The sequence below is a fragment of the Nicotiana tabacum genome, chromosome 19, assembly GCF_000715075.1.
Source record: "Nicotiana tabacum cultivar K326 chromosome 19, ASM71507v2, whole genome shotgun sequence".
In the NCBI taxonomy this organism is placed as follows: domain Eukaryota; kingdom Viridiplantae; phylum Streptophyta; class Magnoliopsida; order Solanales; family Solanaceae; genus Nicotiana; species Nicotiana tabacum.
Window position 1 is genome coordinate 105,960,074 of NC_134098.1, and position 20,764 is coordinate 105,980,837.

Genomic DNA, 20,764 nt, shown 5'->3' on the forward strand with positions numbered 1-20,764 from the left:
CACTAAAGATTGAAGATGAAGACACAACCAAAATTTGTTATTGAGAGAAAATTAAAGATATGGAATTTTGCCAAGGTGGAGATTTGTTGAAATTGTCAAAAGTCCCACATCGGTGGATGACAATTTTGAATGGGAATTTCACCCTATAAAAGGAGGCCTAATATTTAGGATTAAACTACACCTCTCATTTGCCTTTTTTTTATCTTCTTAAGGCATTTATATCTTCTCTCTTTAGTATTATTTCACTTATAATTTTGGAGTGGAATAAAATATTGATTGTGTTCGAGGAAGTAGGCAAAATTGGTCGAACCTCGTAAATTCTGGTGTTCTTTTATTGTTGTCTTATTGTCTTGTTTATTATTTAGTGGTTGTCATAATTTTTGGTATAGTAATTGTGACTCATTCACACTATATACATTTGGCTTCCACTACATCCTTAGGGCTTAGAACGTCATTTTAAATAAGGGTATGATCAAATAATCATACGACTTCAAACCTTAATTTGATAGGAGAATGAGTTTATTAAAGATACCTAATGTACAGAAATAGAAAAAAGTTAGAACCCTTCCATCAAATAGTAAATTTACTGAGAACTTTATTCATTTTTTCGCTAAAAAAGATTCCTAACTCTATATTTAAAAAGAATGGCAGATTTGAGAGTATAAGATTTAACATCTATATTTTTAATGCAAATTCAAACATGAATTTTTTAATTACTTTTTGGAATAAGTTTATAAATTACGTAAAATATGTTAATTACTTTTGTAGTAAAAGACTGAAAATAATAATTGAAGAAAAAAATTGTTTCACTCTTTAAATAATAACAACGCCACTTTCATTGGGATAAATTATAAAAGCAGTACCAGGGAACAAATTTATCTAAACCCCTTACATGCACTAATTTATATGTAAAGTAGGAAAAAACCAAAAGCTGACCTAGATGTTATGGGTAGAATTATTTTTTTTCTGAATTTTGTTCACATCTTAGATCTATAAATTAACTCATCTCAATATAGCTTGTATCCGTAGAACATCCGACCTGACATAGATAATGAATAAACATGAGTTAATATCATCCCAATTGCCATTACAAAAGTAATTAGTATTTTTAGAATTAAAAGATGTTTTTTGCCGGTCATTATTCCAAAAAAATACTATCAATTCAACATAATCATCTTGTTCTAGCCGATCTTAGTATTGTTGGTTTTTTCTGGATTTTCCTTTCAAGTATTGCTCCCGTTGGACTTCTTATGTCGGGATATGGATCAAATAATAAATATTCCTTTTTAGATAGTGAACGGGCAGCTGCTCAATTAACTAGTTATGAAATGCCATTAGCTCTATGTGTGTTATCAATATCTATTGAATATTGAAAAAAAAAAAAACAAAGAAATTTCAATTGACAACAATAAAAAATATTTAAAAAAAGGACTTGTATTGGATTGGCACTACAAATCTAATCCAAATAAAATAGATATAAAAAAATATAGATGGGAGAATAAATTATTATTCATAGACAATGAGTTTTGACGTATTGGGTGTATCTGTATTTATAGAAGCTTTCATTTTCGTGCTTATCTTAATTATTGGTTTACTTTATGTATGACGAAAGGCAGGGATGTTCAAAACCGAACCGAAACCGTTAACCGAACTGAACCGAAGGCTTATTGGCTTATTGGTATCGGATTATCGGGGTAATGGATGGTAAACGGGTTGAGATTTTATAATTAACAACTTAACGTTTTGGGGGCGGATTACTCAATTTTCTTATCGAGTAAACCGTTAACCCGTTAAGAATTTTTATATTTATATTTTTACCCTTATGTATATAACGTACTATTAAAACCTAAATGGCTAAATCTTTTCTAATTCTCAATAAAATTGTCGTATGTATGTAGCTAATGGCATTGGCAGTCATTTTTGGCTTCTAATCAAGAAAACCTACTACAACTAACAGAGACAATTTGAACTATACATTTGGTTGTTTGGTATTGATTATTCAAAAAAATTCTATTTGGTTTAGCTGATAAACAGCCCGATAACTACCCGATAATTGTCAATCCGATACCGATCCGCCTGTTGTCTTATTGGATGGCTAGCGGATTACTACATTTATAATCCGATAATCGATAAGCAGAACCGTTAAGCGTAATTATCCGCCCGACAAGCACCCCTAGAGAAAGGAGGCATTGGAATGGTCGGATTTTTTTTAGTGAACGTGTCACAAGCTTACTCCTATTTTTTTCTTTTCTTTTTTTTGTAAAGTTTTAAATTTTTGTAAAAACGAAGAATTTAATTCGATTTTCTCTCCTATTTACTACAGTGACGAAGAATCAAATTATCACTATAGTTATTCATTGTCAGAAGGAATAGTCTAATGGAGTTCATGGATTTACCTAGGTCATTGTATGGGCTAATTAATAAAGAATTTTTATCTTAGAAACACATTAGAAAGGGCAGTGCAAGAGAAATCATACAAAAATATCGAATCTTCGGACGTCCTAAAAAAGATATGAGGTGTTCGGAAATACCGAATACTATTGGTAAGGTATATAAATTTATATATTAAATTTATTAAAATTACAATAAATAATACTTTCCGAATACTTTTGGTATGGTATATAAATTTATATGTTAAATTTATTAAAATTACAATAAATAATACTATAAATAAACCCATAATATTTAAAATATAATTAATTCAATATTAAGAACCTTAGATGTTGAGCCCTAGGGATTGTTTGGTACGCGGGATAAGATGTGGGATAAAATTTATACATTGTTTAGTTGTAGTATAAATTTATCCCATTATAAATTTATACATTACACTAAACATAGTATAAATTTAATTTCACACTGAATCGTGGATATCCACATTATTCCGTCAAACTTGAAATTATTTTATCGCACCACTCAAGTGAGATAAATTAGTTCAGAGATTATAATCTCAAGACTATAATCCCGAGATAATTTACTCCGCGTACCAAACTATCCCAAAGAACTTAAATGATTGATAGACTCGGGTGAAAAGTTAACTACTAATAAAATTTTACATAATAAATACGTACATATTAGGCAGTTACTATTGTTTTAATGCATCCACATATACGAGTAAGTATTTCTAGAAATGATCTATTTTAATGTTCGATATATTTTTGTCTTAAATAGTGTTGATTGTCACAAGTGGAGTCCTTTCAAGTTTCTAAAATTAAATGGGTTGACACAATATCAATTATCACATGAACATTTGATCCCAACTCCCATATTATATATAGCTATCTGTTCTTTTTCCCCCCTGACCTCACTCAAAATTAAAACACCTTTGCACCCACCTCATCCTCATGCAATCTCTGATTAGTTCGACCTTTTGATATTTCTTTTATTTTCCCCAAGTGTCTGATAATTTAATTGAATATTGAATTGTTACTGTCCAAGAAAATCCCTCCCTTTTTATTTCTAAATCTTGACCCATTTGTACATCAACTTGTACCTCTTCATATCTTCACGTCCTTTCTTCTTCCTATCTCTCTCTCTCCTGCACCGAAATAAAAAAGATACAATTTTTACTTCACCCCATTAATTGTTAATGCAAGTATTATACTAGAGGTCTTCCAAAGTTTCCAAGTTTTGCCGGTTAAGCCAGGTTTAATACTTTAATTATTGTTCAGTGTTTCATGTCTTAATTGCCGTTAATTATTGCACTGTTAACTTATTTTTCCTACTTGTTTGCTTTATACTCCATTCCTACTCTGTGCATTGAATAAAGTCTAGATCTTTATGTTTTTTCTTTATTTTATTCATATTTTCTTGCTTCCTTGAACTGGGGTTATCTTTCTTTTTAAGTTTGATGCTTCCTTTGTACATTTCTGGAAACATTTCCAAATGGGTTGTTAGAGATTTTAGGCTTTTTAATTTTACTGAAACTGTTAGTTGAAAGTTTTGAAACTTGAGATTTGAATGGGGACTGGGGATTTTGTCTTGTTTTAAGAATTTTGTGGTATATTTTATTGAAGTTCATAGCAAAACTGAATTTTCCCTTTCTTTGTATTGTTTGCTAGTTCATTAACTTACAAAAGTTTACTTATCTTTTTGCTTAGGTAAATATCACATGCCTCACCGTGAATTTAGCTAGGATTTGAGTGCTTCTATGCAGTTGCCAAATGTCAAATTTTGTTGGTTTCTTGAGGTAGCTTAAGAAGCTGATGTTGCTTTTTGTTGTTGCAAAGTAGAAGTCAGATTTGAGTAAATGTACATTGAATGTGAGAGGTTGTGACAAGGTTCGGAGTAGGAAAGGCAGATTACGGTTGAGGCCTTTTATATTTTTGGGATCACTAGATTACAAGCTTCCAGGAAGGATTGTGTCTAAGATAGTCCGATATAAATCCAATATACTGGAGGAATTTGTCGATACATTGGTAGCTGCAGTTTTAGGTTCAAGCCTTTTTTTAGAGATATTGTGAACCAAGGAGCAAAAGTGCAATTTGAAAATGGGGCAGTATGCACCAGTCTGGGATCATACAGCAGCAATTGAGGTAACAAAAGATTGGAATGGGATTGATCAGGTTTTGCTTCGTAACTCTCAGGGTGCCTCTTTACGGGTTAGATTCTGTAAACTCTCTCTTACTTCAATTAGATCTTATGAATTTATGATTCTAATATCATCTGTTAAATCACTTATGAAAGAAATCATCTTTGAAATCCCCCATCCATTACATACTCGTTAACAGTTTTTATAAACTGCTTCAGATTGGAATGTGTTCTCCAATTAGCAGACCTTTACAACCCCCACCCAAACCTCCATATGGTTATTGACAATATCCTTTAATTCAGGTTAGCTTGCAAGGAGGACAAGTTACTTCTTGGCGGAATGACAGAGGGGAAGAGCTCCTATTCAACAGCAGTAAGGTTGGGTTTTCAATTTTACTAGCGGGTTAATTCTTATGAATAAACTAGTATCTTGTCTAGCGATGGAGATATAAAGCTTGGAGCTTTTTCTTTAAGTTCTAACTTTTTAAATCTTAAAATGTTGCAGACAAGACTTAGCAAAATTGTACAAAGTTGACTCATTGAGTGTGCTTAGTCCTACAATTTTAGCTTGATGTTTGATGTAGGCAGGATATTATAAATAACATCATCTATTTCTTACTTGTAATGCTATGCCCTTTGCGAAAACCAGTATTTGCAATTGAATAAGTGTGAAAGCTGATTATGTTGCTACATTTGCCGTTATGTCTTAGAGCATCTTCAAGTCTCCAAAAGCTACACGAGGAGGAATTTCTGTTTGCTTTCCACAGGTATCTCTAAAAGTGTAATTCTGCCTATCTTCTTGAATTTCTTTTGATGAATACTATACAACAATTGGTTTGATTATCTCAATGATGCTGCAGTATGGAAATGGCGGTTCACTTGAACAACTTGGATTTGCAAGAAACAAAATCTGGACCATTGAGGACGACCCTCCATCTCTATACTCATATGACCCACAAGGAAAATCTTTCATTGACTTACTGCTGAAACCTTCAGAAGATGATCTGAAATTCTGGCCTCACGGGTATGATCTGAAACTCTAGTTGGTTTCAGTATGGAGCTTCGGATATTGAATCAAAGCTATTCATTGCCTATCAAAATTTGCTATTGTTTTAACTTAAATGGATCTAGACTTTGTATCTCAGAATCCTCTTTGGATTTGAAAATGATTTCATGAGAACCTGATCGTGAACACAACACCTATATAAATAACTATTATTAAATTCAGCTAACTTAGATGCTTTCAGTTTCATGAAACTGGAAGCTCTCACGATTAGTTTCTGCTGAGTCATAGTATTTAGGTTATTATGAGTTGTGACCATGATGTCAAAATAATTCAGAGATAGATATGAAAGCGAAGTACTTTCATGCGAGAAATGAATGTCAACTTCTGACTTTATTTCATGTCAAAAGTCAGTTCTATGCTTACTTGGTTTCTGACAGTTATAGCTTTCGAAGTTGCTGATGAGTCTCTTCATTATTATTTTCCAGTTTTGAGTTTCGCCTTCGGGTTTCGCTGGCATCAGACGGAAGCTTGTCCTTGATATCTCGTGTTAGAAACATCAATGGCAAACAATTCAGCTTCTCGTTTGCTTATCATACATACTTCTCTGTTTCAGACATAAGGTATGTTGTTCTCTCTCTGCTCTTTGTAACATATTCATGAATTTAATTACTGTCCTGTTTTTCAACATTTTATCACTTCCCAAACATCTTGTACTTTTTTCTCTAAAAATATTCAGAGAAGCATTTTGTTTTATGTCTTCATAATATGCTGTGTATTGCACAATAATTTGATGATTTATTCTTTCCAATATCTCTTAGACTGTTATATGAATCTTATCCACAGTGAAATAAGGATTGAAGGTTTAGAAACACTGGACTATCTAGACAATCTGTGCCAGAAAGAACGCTTTACAGAACAAGGAGATGCTATAACTTTTGAATCTGAGGTATATTTTTCAATATAACATACATCATCTCAAAACTTTGTGGTTATAGATGAGAGATGAAATCTCATCAATTGTGGTTGCGTTTGTAAGATAGCTTCAAGAGTGACTCAATATAAAACCTTTTCCTTGGTATTTAACAATCTTGGACCCTTACAATGAGCCCTAAGAAAGATAAGAGGTGATTCTTTTGTGCTTTGCATTACCATAGATTAGTCAGATTAATTCTAAATTGAACAAAGAAGCATTGATTCTGGAATATTGCTCTAAAGCTAATTATCTTGGCATGCACTTTGCAGTCTCTCCTCAACCTACTTGGAGCAACGATGCTTTACATCTTATGATTTTTTTCTGAATTTATTAGGAAGAAGTTGAAACACTCGGTGTTCACCTTATCTTTCAGAACTGAAGGCATTAATTCTACCTTTATAAATGAGATAAATCAATCCGTTCTCTCAACTGTAAGGTGTTCCTTTTATTGTGGCTTGTGAGATTAAGAAGTATTCATGTTTCTTACAGATCGACAGAGTCTATGTTAGTTCTCCAAATCGTATTGCTGTTCTTGATCATGAAAGGAAACGAACATATCTGATAAGGAAGGAAGGATTGCCAGATACTGGTAAGTATCTCAATGTGACATGGAGGAAGAAAATGTCCTCAAATGGAAGTATCCACTAACACGTGCTGCACCCTTAAGGCTATATTTTTACCTTGATTCTACTTTAGTATCTCCGAATCATGCATTCTTCTCTTAACAAACCTGCTAATTTCTGTAATCCCGAGAGAGAGAGGAACTTCTCCGTTGGCAACAACTATGCAAGGAATGTCGAATCAATACAAGGACTTAAGACATCACAAGTTAATTTGTAGTATTATAGAAACTTTTGGTGCATTATAGCGTGATAGTACAAGTTGCCAAAGAAGCATGAAAGATTTTATCAACTCTAATTTGCATAGCTAAAACCTTTTGGTATCTGTTGCTCTGTCTTTTCACAGTGGTATGGAATCCATGGGAGAAGAAATCCAAAGCAATGGCGGATTTTGGTGACGAGGAGTACAAACAGATGCTTTGTGTTGATGGGGCAGCAATAGAGAAACCCATCACATTGAAGCCAGGAGAGGAATGGACTGGTCGTGTAGAGCTTGTGGTCGTGCCATCAAGTTTTTGTGATCTTTAATTCTTCAAAGTCTGGGCAGAAGCATTTTAGTAAAGGCTCAGAGCTTAATGAGGGACTGCAAACTCTATACTAGGTTTATTTACTTGTTAACGATGATGTAATGATGTGTTATACATTAGAGTCGTTAAACTGCTGTTATGAACCGCCAAAGCCTATTGTTTTTTGGAATGGCTGTTTGGTGTTTTATCTTTTGAAAGAGAGGTTTTCGCAGATTCAAGTTTGCATTGCATTAATTATTTCAGATAAAACTTTTGTGTGGTCTTAAGTATAAACTGCATAACTTCTCTCGTGATCACCACTGTATCCTTGTGAATGGTGCGATTAATACAAAATTGAAAATGTTATTTAGTTAAACACCCTTCACTTCCAACCAAAAGCAACAAGGTAGGTTGCTCTGATGGTAAGCACCCTCCACTTGGAGGGAAGGATGCCGAGGAATTCTTGGAGGGAAGGATGCCGAGGATCATTTGGAAACAGCCTCTACCCCAAGATAGGGGTAAGGTCTGCGTACACACTCCCCTCCCCAGATTTACTGAAAGTGAACGGTAATCTTCTCCAACACCATAAATAATCTGCCTATATTGAGATACTTTAAAATGCAAAGCCATATTCCTTTCCAAGACCAAAATTAGAAATAAAAGAGTAAACAATGGGATACTCCTGTGGTCTACCATACCGAAAGCTTCTTCGATACAGTTCCGGATTAACTTCAGCCCACACTAATCTTCAAATTTAACAAGGATCCAAACAATACACATCCTACAACCACTGCAACATGACTAGAAAAGACATTAGGCAAGCCTAGAAACACTAGGGAAGATCATTTCTCCACAGGCTCTGGCAGATTTGTACGGTTAACTTTTTGATCCACCATTGTTTGGAAAGATTGCAGCAGCACAACCAGGAACCCCTTTTGTCTTTTGGCATTTGTAGCAAAACTGGAAACAACAAGAATAAAACTGGGGGTCAAATAATCTGCATAGAAAAAGTCCCTCCTGCTTTAAAACAATTAAATAGGAAAGATAGACCTACTTTTTTTAGCATTGTATCATGTGGAGAAGGTGTAAGAATTAGATTATGTAGTAACCTAAAATATATAAATTGCACTTTCATAGTTTGGCTTACATTATCGTTGCCTTAGCGGCAAGTGCCAGTTTTCATATACTTTATTTCAATATAAATGCAACTCCAGAAACGCAAGCAGAGAAAAATTTGAGACACCATTTTGCTATGCCAAACCTGAAGATTACAAGTTTATGCTATAGCCGAGAAGATGACAAAACGTGTGACCTTTCGTTTTCTATGAATAAAGATTTTGCTACATACTATCTTTCTCCATTGGACTAATTAAATGAACTTGTTAGTCTAGCCCCGTATTTTGTACTCGTTGCAATATTTATCAATTCTCAGAAGTATAGTATAAGGTTTTCCTCACCGATCTTCAATTATTTTTAACAATACATTCGTTTCTCATGGTGCTTGACTGAACATACTTCCAATTCTAAAAGCCGCTCTTAACCTCCCGAACCACAACCTCAACCCCGACCACCAACACCCACCTCAGCCCCACCCCCAGGAAAAAGAGAGAAGGAAGAGATGGAACATGTCTTTTCCTCCTAATGCTTCAAGAGTGACATGAAAGAAACAAGCAATAGAGTTCTCACAAATTATCTTTGCTTCTCATTTTCCTCGAGGAAAGCATTAGCAATCTTGACCAAGAAAGTTCGTCAGCATTATAATCAGGAAGAGTAACATCTTACCATAAACTCAATAAAAGCTCCTCGAACTATTAAAAACTATACACCTCGGCGAATCTCCAACTTCTTGGTGTTTTCCAATAATATCTGAAAAAAGAGCAATAGGAGATGCTGATGTAGAAGCTTTTATGGGAACAATTATATGAAGTCAGGAAGAAGGCAATGAGTTGTCAGTCTTACTTCCCGGATATGGCTTTCCACTGCTTTGCAGCCTTCAACTGCTAATTGCATGACATTTTCAAAAATATCCATTGGTAGTTTAGCATCCATCTGCACTAAGAAGGTTATTCATTGATTCACCAGGAGAAAATGAATGTAGTTTGATACCTTATTTCAATCGTTACTGCCAACAATAAGGAGTTAACAAACCTGCAGAAGGGTCACTTTGTCCAACTTAGGTAAAATTCCTACAGTGACATCAGGACCGCCAGCACTGTCTTCCAAGTAGTTTAGATCTGTTTAACGAGTAAACTCAACTAGATCATTCACATATCAACACTGGGAAAGACTGATAATCAGTTAGAAATAAAGAGCCGGAAAATCAACTAAAAATTTTAGAATTAATTTACCAAGAAGAGGCGTGCTGTTGAGGTATCCAGCACTGCACGATGTGACAAGATCACGCATGGGAATCCCAGCATCAGCTAGTGCCAGCGTGGCAGCATTTATGCATGCTGATCTTGTACCTAAATAATGCACTAAACTTAGTTGGACTAAACTTCTAGAGGGCAAACAAAATAGACGAACTGCATTATATGGGCTGCACGTGGCACCAGACAACTAAATATTTATTCTGATTGATTCCGGACGAAAACAACAGAAGAATATGTCACTGAAATTTAATTTAACATCAACCCTCTACAGTGTTCTGCTTACCTCCATCTGCTTGGAGAACTTGGACAAAAATGTCTATCTGAAAAGCAAAATATCAAGAAATTGTAAATGGAGGTCAGACTCCATTACTTATTCAAGTTAATGATGTTAAGAGGACTCAAACCTGAGAGCGAGGCATTAGGTGTGTCAATATGCAAGCTTCCATTGTCTGGCGAATAACAAGAGATATCTCTGTGGATCTCCTACAAATAGAAAACAAAGCTATCATCAAAATGACATCATATAACCATAAGTCACACAGATCGAATAAACTCTGCTTCTTAGTTAAATAATTGTGGGTAATCATAGATAATAAGCTAAGAATCCACGTACTAAAATTTTTAGATAATTTTTACATTGTATGTATAAAATTTGTTCTTTGCTGCCTTTTGCAGTCTTATGATAAAGGGTTATTCTCTGGGCACTATAAGTATTCCTAGAACTTTGCTTTCTTTTCTACTATGAGTACAGTTACTATCCTAGTATCCTAGCAACACCTTTCATGGCTGGACCAGTGCCTGAACAGTCCGAAAGTCTTCCATTTGGTTATAGTATAATTTTTCTTATCCATCCAATAACCATTAATGCTCTATCATGCCTTCCATCTTTTGTACTTCAGTCCAGAGCCGGGATAACTGTTCTTCTGCCACCAGTTTTATACGATATTGTCCATTAAATTTTCGAGCATGTGCATCAAATTTTTTTCTATAATGGAACTGACAGCAGAGCAGAGATGATATCATCATATGGATGAAAACACATAAAAAGCAGAAGGAAGGACTTATAACATAACATGGAATCACCTGTCGCCCTTATTTTTTCTTCGGCGATCACCAGTGCTGAAATTAGCCATGCTATATTCGCATCGTACCTAAAAGAGAACCAATGAAAAGATCATATCATCTCACTTTTTAAGGTGATACATCTTACACTCTAATAATTCATCATGAAAGGTAATTTACCAGCGCCTGGTCATTGATCTGTTGGCTCCTGTTCTGGACCTGAATAATGAAACTAACATTAGAGTCAACTGAATGAACCTTTTACAGAGCAAAACTAAGATCATTGTTATCACTGATCACAGTGGTTGTGATTAGATATTTTCGTAGATGTGCATAAACACCAGCATATGGATATCTATCCAGTTTGCATCTCAGTATGATGCTTTTCTTGACTTCTAAACAATATAAAACATCGATTGTACATTCTTCCTCCGTTTCCTTTGGGGATGTTTCTTGTGATGGAGCAGACTTTTGGTGGGGGTAATGCTTCTCTGCTCCAAACCAACCCTACCCTAGCCATTTCATGCCTATCAATGAAGAACTGTTTAACCAGGTTTCTTAGTAAAATTACTGCAAAGACTAAGCTACTGAACAGTCCATGACATTATCCAAACAAAAGAATTATCTATTCCTCTCTTCCGCCACCCCACATTTGAAAAGTCAGCAGATCAACCCATTAAAAATTTCTTGTTTTACCAAGCCACATTCCCTCCACCGTGTAAGACAATGTCACACAAACTGCTATTTTACATGATCTCCCTCCTTTATAACCATTATTTCTCCTTGACAATAAAGCAAACAAACAAGAAACAACAATTTTAGTTGATTCGCAAACCAAATAAGGGTAGAATCAGAGGATTGAGTGTGACGCGAACTTTACCTCCCTGGGACCATAAACTGCAGCAATGACTTTGGTATTACCCATTTCAAAAGAAGCAGAACTGCAAATAATCGGATTAAACAAATTCAGTTTCAAATACAAAGAGATGCAGCATCAAAAGAGGGTCCAAAAACCTACACGTGTTGCACCAAACACCAGATAGAACTTCATGTAAAATACACATGTCATGCATCTAATGTTTTGGGTACAAACACCGAATAAATTACTGACGGTTTATTATATATATACACTTCTCAAAGTCTTTTTTCTTTGTTTGTTATTTGCATATGTATACATGGTTCAAGTGAAAAACAGTGGTTATATTTAACCTATAAACATTAATGGTGGTAGAAAGAAGTGTTAGTGGTTACCCATCAGCTCTTGAGACAACCCCAATTTCAGCACGAATTTGTCTCATCTGAAAGTAAAATTGCCACATAGAGGTACATAACGAGTCAAAACAAAAAGGCAATGAAGTTAAAATCAAAAAGACGGAAATTATGTGAGTGAATAGAGGTGTAAGTGTAAAGAGAGAAACCTCCATGGGACGGCGACCATCTAAGCGAAGACCTTCCGGATTAACGTACTCCATCTTTGAATACCACCACCGTCCTCACTTGCAGAGCGGCCGGAGAAAGAAAGGTGGAAATTGTTGGACTGTGCGAAAGTCCTGAGGTTTTAGAGGTTAATCAGGGTTTTGTGTTTTGGGGTCTCTTTTTTTTCGGGTCGTGTGGTTTGTGGTTCGAGGAAAAAAGGATTTACATGAGAGAAATAAAGAATAAATAAATGAAACTAAGAAAAAGGGGGAAATATGATTTAAGCCTATGATGACATCATTAATAGAGGAAGAAAAGTTATTTTTTAAGGGGCGTTATAAATATTACTCACTCCGCTCCACAATAAGTGATTTTTTTATCCTTTTTTTGTGGTCCAAAATATCTGATTTTTTTAGATTTCAAGAATTAATTAATTACTTTTTTCCTACATTGCTCTTTGAGTAAATAGTGTTGAAGTATGTGTTATGAGTGTTTATGTGAAGAAATAGTAAAGATTAATATGGTCAATTTTATTACTAATTAATATTAAAAGATGAATTTCTTAATATGTGTGAAAACAGTCAAAAAATCACTTATTGTGGAGCGGAGGGAGTACATACAATAATACCTTCTTCTTCAACGAAACTATGACTAACACTCCTCCAATAACCAATACAGAACCCCCAGATTTGAGCTTCATGAATATAGATGACTTATAGCATGTTTGGCCAAGCTTCTAAAATCAACTTATTTTAAAAAATATTTTTCTCAAAAGTATTTTTCAAATAAGTACTTTTGGTGAGAAACAGTTTGTGTTTGGCTAATTAATTTGAAAAGCATTTTTGAGCAGTAATTAGTGTTTGGCCAAGCTTTTGAAAACTGATTTTAAGTGTATTTTTCTTAAAAGTGTTTTATCAGAAAGTACTTTTGGAGAGAAACTACTTTTTTCTGCTTCTCAAAAACTACTTCTACTTCTCCTCAAAAGTATTTTTCCATCTAAAAGCTTGTCCAAACACCTCAATTTTTGGCCAAAAGCACTTTTGACCCAAAAAAAAACTTGGCCAAATATGCTATCAGCCACCAATAACAACCACCCTTCATTTATGCAGACACTATTAAATAACCATACTATGTCACTACCACCAATTTCTAATACCCAATCACACATTGACATGTCTGACGAAGTTTTACACAACCCAACGCTGGACAACTTTATACCCATTTCCAGTACAGACAAATCTAGACTTTATAATCCCTGGAAATTTAAAGTTTTTGGACGCAAAGTGGGTCATTTACCCCTCAAGCAAAAGCTACAAACTATGCGGAAATCTATTGAAACACTATCACTCATTGACCTAGGTAATTAATTTTTCTTAATCAAATACCAACAAGAAGAAAACATGAACAAAGCACTGCACAATGGACCATGGTTTGTATTAAATCATTTCCTTTCAGTGCGACGATGGGAACCTAAATTCCTAGCATCCACGACGCACCTTACATATACTGCGATTTGGACTCGACTCCCTAAGCTTCCAACAGAGTTCTATGATCTTGAAATATTACAAAAAGTAGGAAACAAACTTGGCAAACTCTTAAAAATTGATACATGCACATCTGCTACATCTCGCGGCTGTTATGCTCGAATTTGCATAAAAGTGCCACTAGAGCAACCATTAAAGTCCCATGTTTTCATTGGGACACACCGTCAACAAGTACTCTATGAAGGTCTAAACATGTTATGTGTTAGTTGTGGACGACTGGGTCACTCACGGTTTGTTTGTCCCTATAGCCAAATACATCACCCTCCAAATACCATCCTACCACAACAATCATTACCTTCTTCAACTACCCCCAATCATACATCTGAAAATCAACAAAAAGACTCAGAATGGAAAATTGTAGTCTTCCCACGAAGATCCAACAAACAATAAGGGTGACACCAACATACACTTAACATGAATATTGAATAAGCACATCACCACCGCGTATAAAACCTACTGGGAAAACTACCACAATATCGAAGTCAGAGGCGATACACGAGACGCTCACATGTACGCTTTCTAAGTCTTTCTCCCCACAAACCAATGCCCCATTAATTCCTAAAAAATTGGTTATCACTCTGGATTAGTGGTTAATAATAATTTTAAAATTCTAAAGGAATATGCTAATTTATTAGAGATAACTAATAATGATCATCAAAAAATCTCAAATCAAGAAATAGAGGCCCAAGCCGATGCAACTCAGACAGACTTTATTGTGCCCAAGGAATTACCACAATTATCTTGTTCAAACATAGAAACTCACATACAAACACACCCTAATTCACACGTTCATAACATATGAAAAGTGACTACATGGACACTATGCTAACGCCACAAGCTGCCACATTAGCACCACCTCCACATTCAACCAATCTAAATATGTTAAGCAATCACTCCCTACCGAATCAAACAAGCCTACTAACATTATTAGTAGGCAATCATGACCTAGAAATGGTAGATCACAAGCCTAACACACAACTCCATCTACATTTTAGTGCCTCCATGCAAACCATATCCCACAAAGGCATCCCATGTGAACAAACCAAAGCACAAAACCACAATACTCCACCGCCTTCCTCCACCTCTCCCTCCTCTACTAATACTTCCACCAAATCATTAGAATTCTCATCTCACACGTAACCATCTAAAGCCTTCTCTTATTCTATTTCAAACACTCCATATGTAACGCCACAATGCACCAACATTCCCACGCGGAACTCATCATCAACGTCCGTACCAACTCCCATACAGACCACTCAACCTCCATTTCCTCTCTCCACTAACGATGGCCAACCAAACTCTACCACCCCAGAATTACCCGGTAATCTACACCTCTCAAACTCCAAAATCATTCACTCCACCCTAATCTTGGCTCGAGATGGGGTTACAAAATAATGCATTGACCTTCTCAATACTTGTGAACCATCAAGAAGTGATCATTCGTCTCCAAAATTCCCAGGACCTGGTACAAATAGTAACTGAGGGAATGACAGCTGACAGAACCTATATGGACAATACCAATGGGCAAACACACAAATGAAAACACCACCCATGTAGGGGATACACCATCAACCTCAGCCATACCACTACACATGGAACACCCTTCCACATCTAAACAGCCACCATCAAATGAACATCTACGAGGAGTTACCATTCTACCCACCAACACAATCTTCCATCACATGGATACACGACTACACTTACATGCAACAACCCTTGATACCACTATCGCCAGTGAGCTCATTCAAACCACCCACTCCAACAACAAGCTAAATGAGCCCACAACCACCAACTCCAAACGATCAAGAAATTCTCACGCCCCAGGAAATCACAACAGTTATGGAAGAGATGAGGGAAACAAGAACGGAACCAGTGTGGCTAGGGGCTTGCCATATCTCCGTCCTAAAGGAGCAATACGACAAAAAATACTACTCAATTGCCCTTCAGAAGTGATCAAATGCTTGATCAAGCTACGTCCCACAGCGAACCCGGAGGTGGGGAAATTTATTGTAATGATAACACCAACGCTCAGGGAACTAACTCCATCACACATGGAGGAGACACCAACTCTGGAGGAGCATCACCAGGCTCCACTAGCACCACTCACTCATAGTAAGTCTATGAATTTTGTCATCTGGAACTGCCGAGGTGCACAGTCTCCGGAATTTAGAAGGAACTTTCGGTCGATGCTAAATTATTATAGGCAACTACTGGTGGTTCTCTTAGAAACACACCTTACTGATCATGCCATGCTAAGAGGTGATTTCGACTTTACTAGCTTTTCACAAACTCCAGCGGAGGGACAAGCAGGGGGTATAGAGGTTTTGTGGAATAACAATATTGTGCATGTCACTGAAATTGCACTCACAAATCAGGAGATCCACTGCATGGTGCAGGTATGTCCTCAAGGCCACTCCTTTATGTTATCAGGCATATATGCTAGTAACATCTTAAATAATAAGAAATTACTATGGCAAAATTTAATGTCTATAGCGGATACATATAAGGGTCCTTGGTTAATGGGGGCGATTTCAATGAGATACTCTACTCCAATAAAAAAATTGGAGGTTGTCCTATAAATAACCCTAGGACAGACTTAATGTTAAATTGTTTTAATTATTGTAACCTACTAGATTTACAGCTTGTTTGGATGGTTGTTACACCTCGTTTCATAATGTATCGTATCGTATCGTATCATATCGTATTGTATTGTATTGTACTGTATCATTTGATGAATACAGTGTTTGGATAGATTGTATCGTTTGTTGTTATTTCATGATATCACACACCAGCAATATGAAGAATAAACTTGCAATATTATAAAGAAAGATTATGATACGGGGTAAATTTATTATATAAAAAGGTAGGGTAAATGATAAAGTAAAATTATTTAATAATAATGAAGGGTGAGATGAGAAAAAAAGACAAGATAAAGATGCAACCACACCAAATCGGTCGTTACATAAAGTGGCACATCTCGTCGTTACGTAACGATGGATTTAATGATACGATATAATAAAATTTAAGTAACAACCAAAATAAACACCATATTTAAAATAACAATACGATACAATACAGTAGGTAACAACCATCCAAACAAGTTGTTAGGGTTTAGGGATAGTAAATATACATGGACTAATAAACGTAGAAGGGGTGCCTTTATTCTTGAGAGATTAGATAGAATTGTGGCCAATTATGACTGGCTTAATATTTTTCCAGAAGCGCATGTGCAACACTTACCTAGAATTCATTCCGACCATAGTCCGTTACGATTAACTCTTCAAACTAATGCTCCTCCACAAAATGGTACCTTTAGGTTTGAAACAATGTGGTTATCACATCAAGATTTTCCTCAAATAGTCAATCATGTGTGGAATACAAACCCTCATTTGATAAAGCTATTGAGGATTTTACTAATCTTGTCCAAGTCTGGAACAAAGATACTTTTGGGAATATTTTCCACCAAAAAAATCATATTCAAGCCCGTTTAGCGGGCATACAAAAATCTAATAACTACCCTACTAGTAATTTTTTACAAATGCTAGAAAAGGATTTACAAATGCAATTTAACAATATCTTGAAACTTGAAAAAGATTTTTAAAAGTTGAAATCTCGAGTGAACTGGCTTAATGATGGTGACGCAAATACTAGATTCTTCCATTTATCTACCTTAAAACGAAGGCGACACAATCACATAATTGCTCTAAAAGACCATATGGGTAACTGGATCACAGATCATGTGGAATTAAAAAATCTAGTAGTGGACTATTACCAAGAATTATACACTACGTCTCATACTATGTCTAAATATACGCACCCAAGAGCTTCTTTTAATACAATTCCCCAGGAAAAAGCTAACTCTCTAGTAACTCCAGTAACTGACAAAGAAATCATAGAGGCAATTTACTCCTTCCAAGCTTTAAAATTGCCATGCCCAGACGGTCTACACCCCCTATTCTTCCAAAAATATTGGTCTCAAATTAAGCACTATGTACTACAATTCTGTAAAGACATTTTTTCAGAATGGTCACATTCCTCAACAATTAAATAAAACATATATTTTCTTAATCCCTAAGATTAAAGCCCCTACACCACTGCCCACTTTAGACTAATTAGTTTATGTAATATCATTTATAAGGTCATTATAAAAATTATAGTTAATCGTATTAAAACTTTACTCAATAACATTATTCATCCAACTTAGTCTGCTTTCCAGAAAAATCGTAGAGCTGCAGACAATGCGATCATAGTGCAAGAATTGCTTCACCACTTCCGTAACTCTAAATCAAAATGCTCTAACATTTTTTTAAAAATTGATCTTGAAAAAGCTTTTGATAGATTGGAATGTACTTTTATCCGTAAAACCCTAACCTATTTCAACTTCCCTAAGCATTTAATCACTCTCATCATGTCCCGTGTAGCCACACCAACAACATCGATACTTATAAATGGCACCCTAACATATTTTTTCACTCCCAATAGGGGTATTAGGCAAGGAGACCCCATCTCCCCCTATATATTCATAATGTGCATGGAGATGCTTTCACGAAACATTAACATGGTTGTCGATTACAGTCAATGGAAGTCAATCTCTCTCAACCCCAAGCCCCCCTCCCCCCTTATATCACACTTGTTCTTTGTAGACGACATTATATTAGCCTAAAAAATTACTACTACTAGTTGACATACTATTATTGACCAACTTGACCACTTTACTTATATTTTGGGCCAAAAAATTAATTTTGAGAAATCAAAAATTTTCTTCTCAAAATATGTGAAGCCAACCGATAAAACTTTTGTCCTCACATCATTTATGGTGGAAGGCAAGTCTTTTGAAAAATATTTAGGATTCCCAATCTTCAATGCTAAGCCCACAAAGCAGGATTTTCAATTTACTATCGACAATTTCAAAAACAGACTAGCAGGTTGGAAAACAAACCATCTATCATCGGCGGGGCGTACCGCTCTTAACAAAACAACCCTTAATTCCATCCCCCAATCATATAATGCAATTCATAACTCTCCCAAATTATATTATCACTCGATTAGAATCATTTCAAAGGAATTTTCTTTGGGGCACAACAGCTCAAAAAAAGACTTCATTTACTAAAATGGAACTATGTAACTAACCCAAAAGATCAATGGGGACTAGGAATCCAAAAACTTAAGGAAAAAAATAAAGTATTACTTGCAAGTACAACCTGGAGATTATTTCATAACCCTCAAACCCTTTGGGATTCGATCATCCTTTCTGAATATATAAACACTAATAAGAGCCCATTGGCAAGAACTTCAACACTTTGGAAGCACCTTACTACTGGCTGGCAGGCGTGCCAAAAAGGGATAGTGTCACGACCCAAAATCCATCTAGTCGTGATGGCACCTAACCCAACCACTAGTTAAGCCAATTAACAACTATTCAATTTCAATGATATTTAATAAAGAAATTAAGTAAAGAAATATCTGAATCTTATACATTCCCTAAGGACCGGTAGTACAAATCATGAGCTTATAAGAATAGAGTATACAAAGCTAGTATGAAGTAATATATCATCTATTTGAAAAGTACATAAACAGAGTTTTTATGAATCTAAGGCTATCATGAACAAGAGGCATCTACAACTGGAATGCATGTACATCTTCAGATCCAACTCCCAACGAACGCAGCAACATCCACAGCCAATATCTGCACGCAAGGTGCAGTAGTGTAGTATGAGTACAACCGACCCCATGTACTCAATAAGTAACAAACCTAACATTAGGTTGAAAGAAGTGACGAGCTTGTACCAAGGTCAGAGTCCAACTCCAATAACCAACAACACTTCATAACAACATAAATCAATTAATAAAAGAAGTAACTCAAAGAATAAATGCTTAGCCAAATCATGATTTCTGAAAATAGTTCTGTCTTTCAAGTGTATCAGTGAAAATCCCAAGTCGTTTACCGAATTTGCCAAAAATATAAGTAAGTTTGAAAACAGTAATTTCTCCAAAAATCTCTTCAATAATAATAAAGATGTTTCATTTTCTTTTCAGATAATCAATATAAAACCAATGCATCACTATGCCCATATGTCAACATGTGCGAGAAGTCATAAATAACGTGATATCGTACAACATGAGAAAAATGTATCTCTATGCATGTATGTCAAATGTGCATATCAATGCGATGCACTCAGTGATGAAACCATATGCATACTCTCAAAGTATCAATTCACTCAGTCCTCCCAGTCACTTAGTCCTCACAGTCACTCAGTCCTCCCAGTCACTTGGCACTCGCACTCAGTAGGTACATGCACTCACTAGGGGTGTGTACAGACTCCGGAGGGGCTCCTTCAGCCCAAGCGCTATAATCTGTACGGACAACTCACGTGCTATAGTATCAATATATATATCCGCACGGATAACTCACGTGCTATAATAAAGCCTATAAGCCCTGCTGCAGGCGGGCAGCCCCGATCCACATAATAATAAAGTATATAAAGCCAATATGGCCTGCTGCGGCATGCAATCCGATCCCATAATTATCCTCACAATCAGGCCTTCAGCCTCACTCAGTCATCAATCCCTCCAGTCTCTCGGGCTCACAATGTCATGAAACTACCCCAAAATGATGATATGATGAATCAATAAATAGCAACAGAGACCGAGAGATGATATGCAATGAATGAACATGACTGAGTATGCAATTTTATTTTGAACAAATAATTCAACAGCAATATGACCTATGTGGGTCTC

General features: G+C 35.7%; 2 protein-coding genes across 3 annotated transcripts; one reads left to right on the top strand and one right to left on the bottom strand.

The window, feature by feature from the left end:
• Nucleotides 1–3,294: 3,294 nt before the first annotated feature.
• On the top strand, nucleotides 3,295–7,871 carry LOC107760936 (putative glucose-6-phosphate 1-epimerase). 2 transcript variants are annotated; one of them, XM_075238372.1, is made up of 9 exons: nucleotides 3,295–3,643; nucleotides 4,098–4,598; nucleotides 4,831–4,905; nucleotides 5,238–5,294; nucleotides 5,388–5,551; nucleotides 6,019–6,153; nucleotides 6,377–6,479; nucleotides 6,996–7,095; nucleotides 7,473–7,871. In XM_075238372.1, the coding sequence occupies exons 2-9, from the start codon at nucleotides 4,488–4,490 to the stop codon at nucleotides 7,652–7,654; spliced, it is 927 nt and encodes a 308-aa protein (XP_075094473.1). In that variant the 5' UTR covers nucleotides 3,295–3,643; nucleotides 4,098–4,487; the 3' UTR covers nucleotides 7,655–7,871. The 2 variants fall into 2 exon arrangements, with proteins under 2 accessions (XP_075094473.1, XP_016434558.1); XM_016579072.2 differs by having other exon boundaries at nucleotides 4,230–4,598.
• Nucleotides 7,872–8,244: 373 nt separating this feature from the next.
• Nucleotides 8,245–12,710, bottom strand: LOC107773161 (exosome complex component RRP41 homolog). The gene is made up of 12 exons (XM_075238373.1): nucleotides 12,485–12,710; nucleotides 12,318–12,364; nucleotides 11,947–12,007; nucleotides 11,247–11,285; nucleotides 11,088–11,155; nucleotides 10,409–10,487; nucleotides 10,288–10,324; nucleotides 9,981–10,097; nucleotides 9,781–9,866; nucleotides 9,592–9,681; nucleotides 9,415–9,498; nucleotides 8,245–8,592 (listed from the first exon to the last, which is right to left on the bottom strand). The coding sequence occupies exons 1-11, from the start codon at nucleotides 12,536–12,538 to the stop codon at nucleotides 9,451–9,453; spliced, it is 726 nt and encodes a 241-aa protein (XP_075094474.1). The 5' UTR covers nucleotides 12,539–12,710; the 3' UTR covers nucleotides 8,245–8,592; nucleotides 9,415–9,450.
• Between the last annotated feature and the right edge of the window lie 8,054 nt (nucleotides 12,711–20,764).

What these genes read in the sequence shown, in the direction of transcription:
- LOC107760936 (XM_075238372.1), top strand. Translation starts at nt 4,488, where the DNA reads ATGGGGCAGTATGCACCAGTCTGGGATCATACAGCAGCAATTGAGGTA. An exon ending in CTCAGGGTGCCTCTTTACGG is followed by an intron (nt 4,599 to 4,830) that starts GTTAGATTCTGT and finishes CCTTTAATTCAG; the next exon opens with GTTAGCTTGCAAGGAGGACA. An exon ending in TCCTATTCAACAGCAGTAAG is followed by an intron (nt 4,906 to 5,237) that starts GTTGGGTTTTCA and finishes GTTATGTCTTAG; the next exon opens with AGCATCTTCAAGTCTCCAAA.
- LOC107773161 (XM_075238373.1), bottom strand. Translation starts at nt 12,538, where the DNA reads ATGGAGTACGTTAATCCGGAAGGTCTTCGCTTAGATGGTCGCCGTCCC. An exon ending in AGATCAATGACCAGGCGCTG is followed by an intron (nt 11,156 to 11,246) that starts GTAAATTACCTT and finishes GTTCTCTTTTAG; the next exon opens with GTACGATGCGAATATAGCAT. An exon ending in ACAAAGTGACCCTTCTGCAG is followed by an intron (nt 9,682 to 9,780) that starts GTTTGTTAACTC and finishes TTCTTAGTGCAG; the next exon opens with ATGGATGCTAAACTACCAAT.